The sequence below is a fragment of the Myxocyprinus asiaticus genome, chromosome 27, assembly GCF_019703515.2.
Source record: "Myxocyprinus asiaticus isolate MX2 ecotype Aquarium Trade chromosome 27, UBuf_Myxa_2, whole genome shotgun sequence".
NCBI classification, from domain to species: Eukaryota; Metazoa; Chordata; class Actinopteri; order Cypriniformes; family Catostomidae; genus Myxocyprinus; species Myxocyprinus asiaticus.
The window spans coordinates 12,933,555-12,951,966 of record NC_059370.1 but is presented as its reverse complement, the minus strand read 5'-3'; the positions used below and the strand labels follow the sequence as shown (position 1 = coordinate 12,951,966).

The 18,412-nt window shown below is 38.5% G+C and overlaps 1 protein-coding gene across 4 annotated transcripts in view; it reads left to right on the top strand.

The window, feature by feature from the left end:
• Positions 1-15,970, top strand: part of LOC127417885 (histone-lysine N-methyltransferase, H3 lysine-36 specific-like) — a 30,347-nt gene extending 14,377 nt beyond the window's left edge. For all 4 annotated transcript variants that reach the window (XM_051658136.1, XM_051658135.1, XM_051658139.1 and 1 more), the window contains 12 exons: positions 1,093-1,216; positions 4,368-4,568; positions 4,905-5,084; positions 5,208-5,364; positions 5,826-6,031; positions 8,719-8,831; positions 9,005-9,274; positions 9,954-10,070; positions 10,164-10,305; positions 10,385-10,491; positions 12,553-12,754; positions 13,135-15,970. In XM_051658136.1, coding sequence (XP_051514096.1) covers positions 1,093-1,216; positions 4,368-4,568; positions 4,905-5,084; positions 5,208-5,364; positions 5,826-6,031; positions 8,719-8,831; positions 9,005-9,274; positions 9,954-10,070; positions 10,164-10,305; positions 10,385-10,491; positions 12,553-12,754; positions 13,135-13,853 — 2,538 coding nt within the window. In that variant the 3' untranslated portion in view covers positions 13,854-15,970. The remainder of the gene's footprint in view (positions 1-1,092; positions 1,217-4,367; positions 4,569-4,904; positions 5,085-5,207; positions 5,365-5,825; positions 6,032-8,718; positions 8,832-9,004; positions 9,275-9,953; positions 10,071-10,163; positions 10,306-10,384; positions 10,492-12,552; positions 12,755-13,134) is intronic.
• The last annotated feature ends 2,442 nt before the right edge of the window (positions 15,971-18,412 follow it).

Genomic DNA, 18,412 nt, shown 5'->3' with positions numbered 1-18,412 from the left:
GTGAAACCCGTTTGAATGCGGTACAGAATTGTCTGTTGCAAAACTCTTATGTCTCAGTGATGAAACTAATTTAAAAACAAACAGCCCTCACATTCTAAATGGCACTGACAAAGAAAATAGGAGAAAACATAAATTAGAAGGCTGTTCAATTCTGAAATCGCAACACTTACAAAACTTACCATGGATTTACTGCAGTAACACTAACTGTACTGTATCAACTATCGTAGTTGTGGCAGAAAACTTTCCAAATATATATTCATTACAAAAATACCATAGTTCTTTATATAGAAACCATTGTTACTAACCATGGTAGTGAGCTGCCATGCATGGTTTTACCTATGGTTACCATGAACTATTACAAATATCATTGTTAAAACTATGGATTCTATGGAAGAACTTTGGTGCATTTTCATAATTATGGACCAAGCTATTAGTTTTCCATCTGTGTAAAATCTGTAATATTGTAATGCTCTCTGATTGTAGGAAAATATACGTTGTTTTGTTTGCCTTCAGAAATTTCAAGACATGACTGTAGTTTTATCAGTAGGAGCCTGATGAAAGGAATCCGTATAGAAGACCCTACTTAGTCACACTGTCAGAATATTTCAATTTAGACATATAAAAAATAGGTGTTCATTTTTTCCACTGATATTTCTGTTGTTAATATCATAATTTTCATCTGCATCTCAACCTCAGAATCAATGCTGTACTGTCAAATGTGCATTTCAATGCACATAACATGTAATATTATTTGCATGGGTGCTACCAAAGCAGGTGCTGGTGCTACATTTTCAAAGTGCGCTTTGAAGGCACAAATAAACCCTGATGTGGCCCAGGCTGAAATTGCGTTTGACACCCCTGTTTGAATCTATTCTTTGACCAACACGCGTTAATACGGGTCCGGCATTGCGTGCTTGTGGACGTGCGCACAACAGGAAAGAAATTCTTGGGGAAACACTGAGGTTTATATTCGATTTAGACAATATCACTTCACCTTTAATCCTTTTGCTTTCTGAGCCCAGTCATATGTTGGTATATGTGTTAAAGTGTCTCAGCTTTCAGTTTAAACAGTTGTGGCACGGTGTGCTGTAGGTATGCGAGAAGACTGGTGAGCTGCTCCTTTGTGAAGGGCAGTGCTGTGGTGCCTTCCATCTGCAGTGTATCGGCCTCATTGAGACACCTAAAGGCCGCTTTATCTGTCAAGAGTGCAAGACAGGTGAGTCACCAGTTTCCACTGCAAACATGCATGGCAATATGCTCATTTGAAAGTAGTTCACTCAAAAATGATAATTCTGTCATTCCAAGCCAGTATGATTTTCTTTCTTCTTTTGAGCACAAATGGAGTTATTTTGCAGAATGTCCCTGGTGCTCATTTCCAAACTAAGGAAGGGACAGTGGCTATTAAACTAAAAAAAAAAACACATTAAAAGTAATCTGAAATCTGAATCGATTAAAAAATGTTAATTCATTGCACAGTTTTCTGTGATTAATCACGATGAATCACAATTAAATTATGGTACATGATACATTACAACAAACATTACAAAATCAGCATAAATATATTTACTTTATACTTTGTCTCAAAGAACTTGCAAGAAATTTATTAGTCATTTATTTTAGTTTTTTAAACATGTACATGTTAATTGTTCCTGTTTTTTTCTTTTTTTTTCTTTTTTTTTTTGCAGATAGTTAATTAGACACATTTACAGGTATTAATCTTTGATACAAGTATATGTATACATGCCAAAAACTCTGGGCAAATCTGGCATTTTCCAGTGGACTTTTATATAATAGGATCAAATGGGCAGATTTAATTCATATCAAACTTTATTGGCAAGAGAAAATTAAGTGTACATTCCCAATGCATCATTAGACACTATAAATACAGATGTACAGTAAAACATATTAAATGCATATTGAAAGTTTAATTTGCTGAAGTTTAAAATCTCAATACTATTATTTTCTCTGGCTGCCGTTCAGTCTCTACAAGTATACCTGTCTGCAGCTTGCTGAACGTCCTGGTCCTTCTCAGTCTCTATCGCACACACACTGGGTCTCACTTGCGTGGTTTCGCTTTTGACAGTGATTCAGATGAAAGTGAGTGAGTGTTCTCGGGAATTGCGAAGAGATACGGTGCCTGGTTCACTACTTGCTGGTGAAGTCTCCATTCTCTGTACAGTAAATCCGCTCCCACATTTATTATACCTGGGACAATAAGCGCGCTCTGCTCCACACAATCTGTTTTATTTCTGTGTTAGGATGGGCAGTTGAGTTGAGTGTGTACCTCCTGAAAATGTGTATATGCCAATTGTAGCCGCAGAAAGTGGGGAAAAACATTTGCGAACATTTCGCCCATTGTACAAAGGTGCCTGGGTTTGTTCCAGGGAGGCAGTAGATGCCCTAACCGCACCCCCACACTAATCATAACCATACAGAGCTATTATGGTTGAGTGCCAGGAACAACTCGAGACACCTTACCATATGTAGCGGAAGGGGCAGAGTTACCTGGCTGCGTTGCTGGTCTGACAAAACAATTGTAAATAATGAAGAATATAGCAACTATTGAAAATACAAGTGAAGACAGCACCTTACAAATGTGTTTACAATCACACCACGCTGTGTTAATATGTATGTTGTTTGAGATATAAGTGTTGAACTGACATTGGCTAACATGCTAAAGCTAGCGGCAACACATCGCATGTGTTTGAAATGTCACTTCCGTCAGCTGTTAAACGGAGAATGCTTCCCTCTAGTAAAAATATGCTTGTTTTCCATTTGGGGCAATACTACACTTTGAAAATTCATACACTACATGGCTGAGTGCATAATTTATATTAAAAGTGCATAGTGTAGAGTGCGTCATTTGGGACACAGCTAAAGTCTTCTGAAATCATATTATTGATTTGTGTGAGGGACAGACCGACATTTAAATTATTCATTTCACATTTATTATGTTCCTAACATTGTTATAACATTCTTATAATGGTACCAGTGATGGGCAGTGGCTTCGTTATAGATAGCAAGGCTATTAGATTAAAGGAATGTTCTGGGTTCAATACAAGGTTAGCTCAATTGGCATAATGTTGATTACCACAAATATTAATTTAGAATCGTACCTCCTTTTCTTAAAAAAAAAAAAAAAAAGCAAAAATCAAGGTTACAGTGAGGCACTTACAATGGAAGTGAATGGGGACACTTTTTAGAGGGTTTAAACACAGAAATTTGAAGCTTATAATTGTATAAAAACACTTGCATCAATTATTCTGTTAAAACGTATGTATTATTTGAGCTGTGAAGTTGTTTAAATTGACATTTTTACAGTCGCTTTAGGGTTTGTTGACATTTCATCGTCATGGTAAAGAAGTTGTAAAATTTACTATAACTTTACACAGAAAAGGTTTGTAAGTGGTTTGATCACACTAAAATCATGTTTACACACATATCCTTTGTCTTGTGGCTAAACTTTTGAAACTGTGAGTATTTTAACATTCAAAAATTGGCCCCCATTCACTTCCATAGTAAGTGCCTCACTGTAACCTCAAATTTATTTATTTTTTTTTAAAGAAAAGGAGGTATGAGTTTAAATACATTTTTGTGGTAATCAACATTGTGCCACAAATGCTGTCGATTGAGCTTAACTTGTATTGAACCCGGAACATTCCTTTAAGTACATTTCTAATTAGCGAGGTGGTAGCTTCGCTAGTTTTTAAATCAAGAAGCTTTTCAGTAGCAAAGCTATTTTTTTTTATTAGGTAGCGGCATTGCGTTGACAAGCTACAACACTACATTATACATCAAGCTGCGTATCCGGTGTTTATTGTTAGAACTAAAATTGTCCGATTCACAAAGATGTCCGATTGGTCACACGTGATAGCGAAATGTGTAACAAGCTACTTTTTTAAAGTGTAAATTTCAGCTTAGCTTTACAATTTTTTCTGTCGAATAGTTGCTAGCTTAGCTAGCTAAAAACAAAATTGAGTAGTTCGCCTAGCACTGAATGGTAATGTGAAATCCTTACTTATTTCAACTTTGTTATTCACTGAAATTTTCCCTTTCGCCGTAGCTCTTAAAAATCGTGCGCTTGTTTACATTCAAATATGGTCTATCAGATGCATTGTCTCTTAACCGTTGATGTCAAACTTGGCACGTCTTACTCGCCCCCATGTTTTTAGGTAAGTAAACGATGACAGAATTTTATTTTTTGGGTGAAAAGTTCTTTTAAGTGGGTGTTTTTCTCATGCTACTGTTTTATTTTGACCTTTAGGATTCCAGTTCTATAAAGAAGTGCACTTCAACAGTGATAGAACAGTGGACACCTCAGCACTTCTGATTTGTCTTTCTATATTTCCTGTCCTTCCATCTTGTAGGTGTGCACACATGTTTTGTGTGTAACAAGCCTGATAAGGAGGTCAGAAGGTGTATGATTCCTGTATGTGGGAAGTTTTATCACATGGAGTGCATTATGAAACATTCCCCCACAGTTGCTCAGAACCGCGGGTTTCGCTGCTCCCTGCACGTCTGTCTGGCCTGCTACATCACCAACCCCGCCAACCCGAGCATCTCCAAAGGTGACCATCATTCACTTTTCAAACATGCAGATCAATCATTTGCAAAACCGTTCTTAATTGTAACATGGAAATTGTGGTAAAATTCAACACCAAAGTTTATGTACGATTGACAAATTAATTCTGTTGATGTTTCATAAATGAGGGCCATTGATTGTATGTAGCATACAAATTAATATTTGTAAAAAATCGAGTAATTTCTTTTGAAAATGTGGTCAAATATATCCCTTCTTTCTACAAAAGAACAGAGGTTGAGGTAAGCTAGTGGTTGCTATGCCACTGGTAAAGCATTTTAAACTTTTCATCTGATTTAGTGATCATAACTTACATTTTACTCAGGCCGTCTGACCCGCTGTGTGCGTTGTCCTGTGGCCTACCACGCCAATGACTACTGTATGGCTGCTGGCAGCATCCCATTGGCTAATAACAGCTTTGTGTGCCCTAACCATTTCGCTCCACGCAAAGGATGTAAAAACCACGAGCACATTAACGTCAGCTGGTGTTTTGTGTGTTCTGAAGGTGTGTACTCCAGTTCTCGCTCTTCTTTTTTAAAATATTTTTGGGTGAACTACTGTATCTCTTTAAGACAGGGCTTAGCAAAGGGTCAATGCCACATGTTTGTTTTTCTCTCTTTCCCTCTAGGAGGAAGTCTTCTCTGCTGTGAATCCTGTCCTGCTGCCTTTCACCGCGAGTGTCTGAACATCGACATGCCCCAGGGCAGCTGGTTCTGTAACGACTGTCGAGCTGGAAAGAAACCCCACTACAAGGACATTCTTTGGGTGAAAGTGGGCCGCTACAGGTGTGTGTGTGTGTTTGTTTGTGTAATAGGTTTAAGGAATGAGGAAGCGGGAGACGGCGATTCCAAACTCAGAATTGTCTTTTTAATAACAAGAACACATTCGCTTATCAGCGCAACGATACAGCTCTCTTTAAACTCAAAACTCAGGGTTTTCTTTCCCAAACTCCGTAAAGGCAGTGGCCAACACACACGCAGCTCAGCTCTCTCTCTCTCTACTGCTGCTGTTTCTTTCCCTTAAAAGCCTCTGTCACTCCTCACTAAAACACAAGACAGGTGTTAAGCACAGGTGGAAATCATTCCCCGCTCATCTCCTCCTGGTTCACTCTCCAAAGCACAGCGCTCAGCCACGCCCCCACCTCCACAATGTTTGTGTGTTGCTTCAACAAAACCAGCTGCCCAAATAAAGTGCATTTAATTATTCATATGATGTGTGTTGGCCCATTTCTGAATCGTTGTTCCAGGTGGTGGCCCGCTGAAGTGACTCAACCAAAGAGCGTTCCTGAGAAAATCTTCCGCATGAAGCATGAGGTGGGGGAGTTCCCTGTGCACTTCTTTGGCTCTAAAGACTACGTGTGGACGTACCAGGCCCGCTGTTTCCCATATATGGAGGGGGACTCCAACAATAAGGAAAAAATGGGAAAGGGTGCAGATGCCATATACAAGAAAGGTAAGTTTCATTGAAAAATAAGGTTGTCCAAGGTGTTAAAAATAAGAAATCTTTTAAAAAGTCTGAGACCATCAACCCGCGCATCTTATCATGTGGCTTGTTGAGCACGTTGCCACGGAGACATAGTGCGTGTTGAGGCTTCACACCATCCACCGCGGCATCAACTCACCACGCACCCCACCGAGAACAAACCACATTATAGCGATCACGAGGAGGTTACCCCATGTGACTCTACCCTCCCTAGCAACCAGGCCAATTTGGTTGCTTAGGAGACCTGGCATGCCTCAGCATGCCCTGGGATTCGAACTAGCGAACTCCAGGGGTGGTAGCCAGCGTCTTTTACCACTGAGCTACCCAGGCCCCCCTACTTCACACTCAGTCTTAAGGGTCTGAAGGGGTCCTCTCTGCTTTATGGTTTTTGTCAAAATAAACAAAAAAATGGCTACCTACACATTGGTTACACCACATGAATTTGATTTGGTGGACAAGCGTTTTATTTATTTATTTATTTTTTTAATAATATTTTAAAACAGATGTTTCACTGCTTAATTTAAGAAATAATAATAAAAGATTATTCTGCACTACTTATGCCAACATTTCTTTTTCAAGAAACGCAGCTATTAATGAGACATTGAACCACGTGACATTTTTTATTTAAGCCCCAGAAAAAAAATATAAAAATGATTTTAAACTCCGCAATTGAAAAATGCTCATCATAGAAGAGGTGTATTCAAGTAATTGTTTTGTGTAAATTTTTTAATAATTTAATAAATCTAGACAAAATTTTTTTTTTTTTAACTCTCTGCTGTTGGCCTAAAGATACGGTCAACTGACCCTTCGCTTCTGACCAATCCTGTCTTAGCAACTGTTGTCCTGCCGCCATTACTCTGACACGCATTTGCTATTTTTCAATAACAGCCTATAGAAGTAATGTGTATTAATACTTTTAAGTGGGATTTTATCAAAATAATCCAAAAAATTTTAAACACGTTGTTGCCGGGTCATTTGTAATAGTGACACGAGTTACCCAGAGAGGATACCTGCAGTGTTTTTCTTTCTTTTTTTTTTTTTATAATCTTAATAAATCTGGTGAAGAGCATGTTATGGATTAAACTGTGACAGCTCTCATTCCCAAATGAACATACACTGATCAGCCACAACATTAAAACCACCTGCCTAATATTGTGTAGGTCCCCCTCGTGCCGCCAAAACAGCGCCAACCCACATCTCAGAATAGCATTCAGAGATTATATTCTTCTCACCACAATTGTACAGAGCGGTTATCTGAGTTACTGTAGACTTAGTCAGTTCAAACCAGTCTGGCCATTCTCTGTTGTCCTCGCTCATTAACAAAGCATTTCCGTCCACAGAACTGCCGCTCACTGGATGTTTTTTGTTTTTGGCACCATTCGGAGTAAATTCTAGAGACTGTTGTGTGTGAAAATCCCAGGAGATCAGCAGTTACAGAAATACTCAAACCAGCCCATCTGGCACCAACAATCATGCCACGGTCCAAATCACTGAGATCACATTTTTTCTCCATTCTGATGGTTGATGTGAACATTAACTGACCTGTATCTGCATGATTTTATCCACTGCACTGCTGACACACGATTGGCTGATTAGATAATCACATGGATGACTGTTGGTGCCAGATGGGCTGGTTTGAGTATTTCTGTAACTGCTGATCTCCTGGGATTTTCATACACAACAGTCTCTAGAATTTACTCCGAATGGTGTTATGAGACATTATAAACAGCTCTGTTCACTTACGCTAATGTTATTAGATGTGTAATCGCTATTTAATGAAGTTTTTCTCTTTTTAAGTGACTGTAAAATCATTTGCTTTGATTTTGATTCAGTCTCCACAGTTTTATAATCAAATTACTGTGCAATTTAACAGTTTCTTTTACAAAAAACTTGCTTTACAATGTCACTCTTCATACTAGCCCACATTAAAATATTATCCATTCTGTTTATGCCAAAAACAGTGTTGTTCAGGGCAACCTCCCATTCATTCCAATGGGGAGTTCTGCAGAGCTTTTCAGAGCGAGCAACCATAACTAAAGGGGGTGGAGCTTAGCGAAGGGTCAATTGCTGAATGAGTCATGTGGTTTGTCTTATAATTGGCTTTGAGTTTAAAGGTGAAATGTGTAATTTCTGCGCCAATAATGCTACCAAATGGAAATGGAAACAAATGACAAACAGGTCTTAGAAAATGAACCGGTTTCCTGAATATGCAAACGTCTTCCATTGGTCGATGAAACACAAAGCCCCGTCCCAGACTCACTCCATTGGTTGAGCTAATGTAGCTATGTACACTAAAAAAATAAATAATAATAATTAGCCTACTTTTAACATGTACGCATTTCAATTTCATAAAATTCCATTTTGGAATAAAAACAAAATGTATTGTGTCATTTTTAACTAAATTAAATTAATGAAACTTATGTAGTTTTTTTTTTATTACTCAGTTCAATTTGATGGAATTTTTAAATGAAATTGAAATAAGTAAATCTTAAAATATTTTTTTTTTTAAATGTGTAGGGCTTGTTTACACTTATCTGATAAATAAACCTACAAATGGCTAAATTATAGTTGCCTCTACATATTAAGCTGTGATAGAAGAAACTGTTTTAACATCGAGCAAATTGGTCTAAAGAACAGTTTGTTTCCTTTTATCTCAGCTTTAAATGAAGCAGCTGACAGGTTCAGGGAACTGCAGGCTGAGAAGGAGATGAGACAACTACAAGAGGACAGAAAGAATGACAAGAAACCTCCTCCATACAAACACATCAAGGTATGTGCTTATGTTGACACAGACTTGCCTTGTTCTTGGTCTTTATTGATTGATTTATTGTTTCATATCTATCCGGTTGACATCTCTTTCGTAAAACTGGCTTTATGTTGAGCTCTCTGTTAGTCAGACTGTATCACATGCTGTTAACTCTCATCTGATCGATTTCCACGCAGGTGAACCGTCCTATAGGGAAAGTGCAAATCATCACAGCAGATCTGTCTGAGATACCGCGCTGTAACTGTAAAGCAACAGATGAGAACCCGTGCGGCATTGACTCGGAGTGCATCAATCGCATGCTGATGTACGAGTGTCACCCTCAAGTGTGTCCAGCCGGGGAGCGCTGTCAGAACCAGTGCTTCACCAAACGCGAGTACACAGAGGTGGAGATCTTCAGGACACTGTCACGAGGGTGGGGCTTACGCAGTGTGTCAGACATCAAGAAGGTGGGGACACGCTACTCTGCACTATTTTTAATTATTACCCATGTTTTTCAGGATAGTTAATCACATTTTGCTATGCAAATAGGCTTGAAATGATTATTTTTAAGAGGTTTTAGAGGTAAAACCGATATATCGGTTTTACCGATTAATCGGTGCAGATAGTTGCTTTTTGGAAGTATCGGTTCTTCGGCTGTGGAGGATTCTACATTTCAAATGGCTTGCTTCTACAGTATAACAGCGGCTTCTAGAAGTGCAATAAAAACAATCACTGACACCTCATGGGGATTTGCTGTATCTAAATCTTGCATCACTGACAAGATTCATCCTTATTTTTATTCTCACTTCAATACAACATTTTGTATTTTGATCACCTGTCATCAATAAAGTCCACACGGACTGTATGCATGCAGCCCAGTTTTTGTCTGTGTGTGTCATCTGTGCATGTGCCAAAAACTACTTACCTAACCCTATTCCTTTGCTGCTTTGCAAGCACTGGTGTCCTTCAGAAAATGTCAGTCTAGTTATCATCCTAATATTCCAGGTTGGTAAATACAATCTGCAACATGTCCCTAAAGCATCCTTTCATTACCAGGCATAATGCGTCTTTCTGTGTTTAATTCTGTTATTTATTGGTGCATTGCCAATTATGTGTCTTCATTACATTCATTGTAATTCACCATAGGGAGCGTTTGTGAATGAATACGTGGGGGAGGTCATTGATGAAGAAGAGTGTCGCTCCAGAATCAAACACGCACAGGAAAACGACATCTGTAACTTCTACATGCTCACACTGGATAAGGTCAGTATCACCTAGGTCAGTCCTCAACCCAAAGCTTGATAAGCTGTTCTCCACTTACCTTGACACCAGGTGTTGTTCTCTGTGTGCGTGCAGGATCGCATCATTGATGCCGGGCCCAAGGGAAACCAAGCACGTTTTATGAACCACAGCTGCCAGCCCAACTGCGAGACACAGAAGTGGACGGTGAATGGAGACACTAGAGTCGGGCTGTTTGCATTAGAGGACATCCCGACAGGTGGGCTTTAACCACAATCTGTTTATATAATACAAGAAAGGGGAGAATGATTTTTAATGTTACTGTTGATTGTTCTCAGGAGTGGAACTCACTTTTAATTATAACTTGGAGTGTCTGGGTAACGGAAAAACGGTGTGTAAATGTGGGGCATCTAACTGCAGTGGATTCCTTGGTGTCAGACCAAAGGTATGAAGTTTTATTATTAAAGGAATATTTTGATTGCATGATGGTCAGCAGAAAATCTAAATTCACCCTACTTACTTTGCACATTATTCTTGTCAGGAACAATAAATCAGTGCACGTTATTCTAAAAAAGAAAAAGCAAAAAAGGTTCACTTCAGTATTTTTTTTTATCCAAATGTAATAAGCTGCTAGACCTCTGAAATGACTTTCCTTTTTGGCTGATGGATAATTCGCAGCTCCGATAACTGATAATAAAAAGAAATAAAAAAGAAATGCAATCTTCTAATTTGGAACTTCTAGCTAATTCATTAAAAGCTACTTATTTGAAAAATATGTGTCATTTATAAGCTTGAAATTTGGACTTGACAATCTGGCCAACTCTTAACTGCTGCTATTTAAGGTTTAGCGGATGTAACATGAACCAGAAATGTGCCTATAGTACAGATGTATGATGATTTAAATGAGAAATAAAAGACAATACGCTTGCATAAATTGTATGGTGCCCATTTATATGAGTACTTACGGGAATCCTTGTATGTGCCCATTTGTATGAGTATTTATTGGCCTGGTTATTGGCCAATAATATATTGGCCACCGATTTATCATGCGTCACGAATCCCTCTTACTTATTCAGTTACGCTCCTCCAACCACCTGGCTCTATTCTAGAATTTATTGCCCACTTTTTACAATCCAGTTATTTTCTGATGGATAAAATCGAGTCCCTACATTTTTCTTGTTGAATAGCCTGTTTCACTTTGAAATGCTTTAGATTTTAGAACTAAAATGGAGGAACAGCGTTTCACATTGACTTTAAAGGTGCACTCAGTAATATCTTTGCTTATTAAAGAAGTTTTGCACATATTAAAGAGCACCTATTATGGTTTTTCAAATATTACCTTTCATGTAGTGTGTTATATAGCTGTTTGTGAATGTAAAAAAAGTCTGCAAAGTTTCAAAAATCTAAGTGCACAACAAATGGAGTTATTGACTCCCAAAAGAAAGAACCGATTCTGAACACCTGAAACGAGTCATTAGTAAATCCAGACTTCCTTCCTGTACTAACCTACGTAATTTGGTAACAAAAAACCCCGCCTCTGGTCTTCATTGGCTACTCGCGAACAGCTTTGAACCTCAAACACTACACTAAGCGGTAGACCAATCACAACAGACTGGGACATCTGACCAATCAGAGCAGAGTAGGCTATCTGAAAGGAGGAGTTTAGAAAGAATCCTTTAGAACGGATCATTGAACGAGTCATTTTTGACACTGGGGAAAAAAAGGTAATGCTGCAATTTAAATTGAGCAAATTAAAGTGTTTTTTGACCTTGGATGCATGTAAATCTATTGTATGAGACCTTTAATACAAAATTAGGCATGTTTAAACACCATAATAGGTGCTCTTTAATGGTATAATGGAAAGTATTTTTGAAAAATATGTTGAAAATGAAAATGTTGAACACTCACATAGGACTCAAGTCTTATCAGTCATCTTGAAAAAGCAGTTTTGTTGTACATGGAGCTGAGTGCACCCTCATGGGCACCACCATGTTGAGATCACATGACCAGCTAAAAAATACTACTGCATTATCACGGTAATACCACTGTTATCAAAAACTATTTATAAGGAATAAATTAAGCATGCACCCACAAAAATGCCTGCAAATAAGATATTTCTACAATGGCATCAGTAACTAAAAATGTGCTTTTGCGTGATGCAGCATCCACACCAATAGGTGTCAGTATCAAGTGAAGTCAATGAACTCCTTCGTATCAGTCAGCAAAACATGAACAAAACAAATGACTAGGTGCACCTGTAATTTACAACATCTGCGGTTTGTTTTGGATTACCACAGAAAATACAAAAACGATTGTCCCATAGACTTGCAGTCCCATTAACTGCAACTGTCAATGCGTCTTTTTGTTTGGTTTCACAAATAATTTTCTGCGGTAATAGAACTTAACTTGTGTTTAACCCAAAGTTACATTCGTATGAAAGAACGTGAGCTTTATTCTGTGACCTCCTTTAAGATTCCTGTTCCAAGTGACAAAACTTTCTCTTCAGAATCAGCCCTCATCTGACGATAAGGCACGAAAGCTGAAGAAGAAGGCTGCAGTGAAGCGCAAGAGTCAGTTGGAGGTCACCAAGGAGAGAGAGGATGAATGTTTCTACTGTGGAGATGGAGGGCAGATTGTGTCATGTAAGAAGCCCGGCTGCCCTAAAGTCTACCATGCCGACTGTCTGACTCTGTCCAAGAGACCTGCAGGTGAATGTGTTTTCCTCATTGCGAGGCAGCAGAACTCTGTTGTAGTGGATCTGCAGGGCATTCAACTTGTTTTATTATCCTTTGTAACTAAACCTTGCTCTTGGTCTGCCTCTTCTTAAATCTGTTACTTCCATGGATTGGTACCTGACATAAAAAATGGAGAGTCTGTCTCTTAGAAATCTCTATCAAATTAATTGAAAACTGAAAGCTCATGAAAATGCATTGGTCAAAAAGTGTGGGAACCGTGTTTAAAGGAACTTTCTTTTATAATGCTAAATAATGGAAAACTCCATATTTGAGAATGTTTTGCTTGCTGAATCATCTATTCGTGTTTTTTCATGCTGAATCAGGACTGAATCTTCCTCTTGTGCATTTTCCAGGCCGTTGGGAGTGTCCGTGGCATCAGTGTAATGAATGCGGAAGGGAGGCTGCATCCTACTGCGAGATGTGTCCGAACTCTTACTGCAAACAGCACCGTGACGGCATGCTCTTTATCTCCAAACTGGACGGCAAGCTCTCCTGCAGCGAGCACGACCCCTGCGGCCCCGATCCTCTGGAACCAGGTGAGATTCGCGAATACATGCCCAGTACGCCCATCTTACACCCACCGGCCAATGTGGCAGGCCTTTCCACAGTCAGGATACCCCAACCAGCCCTGCCACCTGCTGCTCCGCTCTTCATCCCTGCCCCTAACAGACCCACCTACACAGTCCAAACAGAACCGTATGCAGACGAGGTGCTGGACAACCTGCTCTTGCCGTCCTCCTCCTCTTGTGAAAACATAAAAGAGGAGGATATGAGTGATGAAGGGGAGGTGGTGGAAGGGTTGATAGAAGATGAAGGAGAAGACGAAGGGTTGGAGGTGGTGGATGATGATGTTGATGATGATGATGATGATGATGATGATGATGAAGAAATGGACTGGAATGGAGGACTGGGCTTGGAGGACGAGGAGGAAGAGGAGGTGGACAGAGGGGGCTTTGAGGATGACTGGGCAGATGAATGTGAGGATGAGGACTTAGATGACACTGAGGACTTGGTGGAAGTGGAAGAGGAAGACCAGGAATCATGGGATGAGGTCATTGAAGGAGAAAAGTGACATTTTGCATCTCCATCTTGCACACAAAATTTCTCTTTACAGGGAGAATATACTGGTGCTCATCCAGTTGGTGCCCGTGCTGAATGCAAAGCAACTTTTGACAGCAAAGAACATGTGCGATATTCTTAAGTTCATATTGGAATCAGCTTGCCTTCTCAACCCAAGTCCTCTTTGAAAAGTGCATAAAGGGGGTTAGACCTGGTGCTGTGGGACTGTGACCACTCAGTCCTTTCGTTGGTATATAGTGTCTGGTGCTCTTTTGTGCTTTTTTTGTTTGTTTGTTTTCCTCCAACTGTTTACATTCTCTAATCCAAACAGAATGGATGATCTTAAGTAAGGCAGAAATGGGGCAGCATCATGCCACCAACCACACTGCACTGTCTTAAAGACATAGTTCACCCAAAAATGAAAATTCTCTCATCATTTACTCACACTCATTCCATCCCAGATGTGTATGACTTTCTTTCTTCTGAAGAACACAAATGAAGATTTTTAGAAGAATATTTCAGCTCTGTAGGTCCATACAATGCAAGTGGTGACCAGAACTTTGAAGCACAAAAAAGCACATAAAGGCAGCATAAAAGTAATACGACTCCAGTGTTTAAATCCATGTCTTATGATAGGTGTGGGTGAAAAACAGATCAATATTTGTCTTTTTTTAAATTTTTATTTTACAATAAATCTGCACTTTCACATTCTTCTTTTGTTTTTGATCAATTGCTTTGTGCATATCGCCACCTATTGGGCAGGGAGGAGAATTTATAGTAAAAAGGATTTAAATATTGATCTGTTTCTCACCCACACCCATCATATCGCTTCTGAAGACATGGATTTAACCACTGGAGTTGTATGGATTACTTTTGTGCTGCCTTTATGTGCTTTTAGGAGCTTTAGAGATTTGGAATCTGTTGAATTGCATTGTGTGGACCTACAGAGCTGAAATATTTTCCTAAAAATCTTTGTTTTGTGGAAAGAAAGTCATACACATTTGGGATGGCATGAGGGCGATTAAATAATGAGAGAATTTTCATTTTGGGGTGAACTATTTCTTTAAGAAGCAAGACAACGCACAGATATTGATCATGCTTATGGTTTACCCAGCAATTTATTTAAAAGTATGTCCAATAATTTCTTGTAAAAGAAGAAAGGATCAAAGCAAAGCAGTTAAAAACTAACCTGGTCTTCTCACTTTATGGGGTATAAAGCTCATGATTAAAGGAATAGTTCAACCAGAATCTTCATGTATGCTGTTTTTGCCCCGTGGAGCATAAAAGGAGAAATTTAAAAGATTGTACACATTCCTTTTACCATATAATGACTCATGCACTACATTTCAAGTCTTCTGAAGTTATACGATAGCTTTGTGCGAGAAAATTGACTTACAGCACATAAGTTGTGTGGACTGCTTTTACGGTGTTTAACCTTTTTCTTGCTTGACAGTCATGGTCACTATGAACTGTTGTATGGACAAGATGAGTGTGTACATTCTTCAAAATTTATTTTGTGCGCCACTGAAAAAAGCAACAGCAGATGAGTTTAGAACAACATGAGTAAATAATGACAACATTTTCTGTTTTGGGTGAACCATTCCTTTCAAGTGACTCAGTAGCCACAAAATATGACTTTAAATTCTTCAAGGGACCTCGTCCCGTTACTTGAAATGATTATTCTCTGTACTCTTCAGATCAGCACTCCTCAGTGGATACACGAGAGATGGCTGATGGAGAATATTCAGACGGGTTTTGGTGTACATCTACAGAGTGTACTTTTGAGAGAAAAAAAAAAGACTGCTACTGTCAAAAAAAAAAAAAAAAACAATGAAAAGAAAATATGGCATTCCAAGCAGCATTGTGCACATTGTTACATTTGTTTTTGTGAAACCTGTCGTTTGACTTTACAGCAACTTCTGTTATCGTGAGTGGAGGAACAGTCAAGACTAAAGAAACCGAGTGGTTTTGGGTTTTTGTCAATTCTAGAGGAGTGATTGTAATACCTGGGCGTCCTTTCATTCTCTGTGTGGCCTTTTACTCTCGAGGCTTTTAGGAAAGAAGAGTTTGTCCTTTTTAGATAGGCGTGATGTTGCATGAGGTTGTGCTTTCCTTTGTTACTGAATATTGCCCACCGTTTCGAAATATTGATCAAAAGTCTCCATTGATTGGTTAAATTGTGGTAACCAGTCAGAATGTTCAAGAAATTCTACTCCCACTTGATGGGTTATAGATCTTTGGGTTCTGTGAGCTGGTGAACTTTAAAAGGTGCCCCTGAATGTTTTGCACTGTTAAAGAGTAGTTTCAGTGCATAACGCACACTTGTACCTTTCAGATTGTTGTACAGTCCCCATTTGAATTACAGTGCATTATGGGCGTTGTAGTTTGACAGCCATACATTAACACTTTTTAGATCCCCATTTGAAGGCTGTTGCCTGGTCGAGTAATCCTCCGTTGAGACTCAAGTAAATGGTCATATTACACATGCACAAATATTTAAGGAGTGCAGATGACTTTTAGTGGACTGCATATTTTGCATTAATGCAGTCTCCTTCTGAATTAAAATTTTTACAGCTTTGCTCTTTTTCAGTAATGCACAGGAGCCCATCTTTGTTTCCATCAGGGTAAATCTTCAACAATCTTGTTGTCAAAGGATTTTGAAGTACAATTTTTTGCAATATCATTTTGCACCAGGTAGTAATCCCTGATAGAAGGCTGCCTCATATAATGAAGTATTGTACTTATTCACACTAGAGAGGAAATGAAACTGTTTGGAAGTGGAGATGATGATGTTCATCACTGTTATTGGACAATATGTTTGTGTCTTTTTGCCTTACACTCAAAATATGTTCCGGTAGCAATATTTTTTTGCAGCCTAATTTTTTTTCTTTACATCAACCACCTTTGACTCTTTTCTTAGCTCATAAGTCAATCTTTTGTTTTGTCTCTTTGTATATATGGACCTTGTATAATCGGTTTTCACTCTTGTTTTTGTGTTCCTTGTCTTCCTTGTTTCTTGCCGCTTGCTGAGACTGCTGCTGTGATTCAGCGCGCTTTGGCTCCTTGACACCTTGAAGAGAACGAAATGCAGATGACGGTTTCCTGAGGACATTTGGGCAAAATGTTTGTTGCCATGTTAGGGACTCATGATTTTGTACTGTACTTTGTGCATATTAAATGATGTAAGTAAAATTTTTCAATAGACACTGCGTCCTCTTCTATTTTATTTGATTTATTTATTTCTTTATTTTGTACTATTTGTCCTCATAAACAGGCCCAGATAGAATCTGTGATCTTTTTAAGTTTTTTTTTTTTTTTTTTTTTTTAGGGCGAAATCTGTGGAATAGATTGATAATGCTTATAAGTGGATGTGGATCAGCCCTGATATTCATTCATAAACATGTTTAAATTATTAAATTATTAAAATCAATGTTTATTTATAAAATAGACAACAATACAGCATGCAACAATAATTCCTGGCAATAAATGTTTGACAATGACAGAAAAATATACAAACATGTATTAATATAATATCTAAATATGTTTATTATATAAATCGAAGTCTATAAACATAAAGTATAAATTGTGCAGACACAGAGCGAATTAAGGCTAAATATTTTTTTTACTTTTTGACATTAAGATGATTGTCAAAAAATGGTCCAATTTACCTGAATTCACCTTATTTAGACATACGCATAAATCTTGACATCAGCAATCTCCTTGGCGTTCATGATTTCAAGCTCGATTACACTTCATATAGCGCCATCTTGCACTCTGCACATGCGTCAAGCATTAGGAAGTGTAATCGAGTTTGAAATCATGATCGTGCCTAGAGACTGCAGTGGAAAGATTTACAACGGAAGTACATTGTTTTTGGTCTGTTTTCACCCAAAAAACTGTGGATTTTACAGCTGGAGTCATGCGGATTACTTTTATGCTGCCTTTATGTGGTTTTTGAGCTTCAAAGTTCTGGTCACCATTCACTTGCATTGTATGGACCAACAGAGCTGAAATATTCTTCTACAAATCTTCATTTGAGTTCAGCAGATGAAAGAAAGTCAAACACATTTGGGATGGCATGAGAGTGAGTAAATGATGAGAGAATTTTCATTTTTTCGGTGAACTATCCCTTTAACCTTGCATATAACTTGATTGGAGCATTAATAAAGACCAGCATACATCTACTATATGCAATTGAAGTTGTACAGTCATCTTAGATTATGCACTGATTCTGTTGATTTAACAGGCTGCTTCATCCTCAGTGTTCTTGCAGTTGTGAAGTGCTTTTGTAATGCCACAATTGAATCAAGCCCTGGTTGGACCGATTTACAAAATTACTCCTAGTTCCTGCAAAAACGGTTCTTTCAGTTACACCATCAAAGTGAAAGGTTTCGAGCATTTGACAAACACTTTGTAGTTCTTTGGGACATTTAATGGGTGTCTGCAGGATGTCCAGAGGGTTCTGCTGGTGGCATGCAAGGAAACCCAAAGTGGTTCTTTTAAAGGTGCTCTGATAATTTTTTCCTCATAAAACAAAATTAAAAATAAAATACTCAAAGAAATTAACAGTAA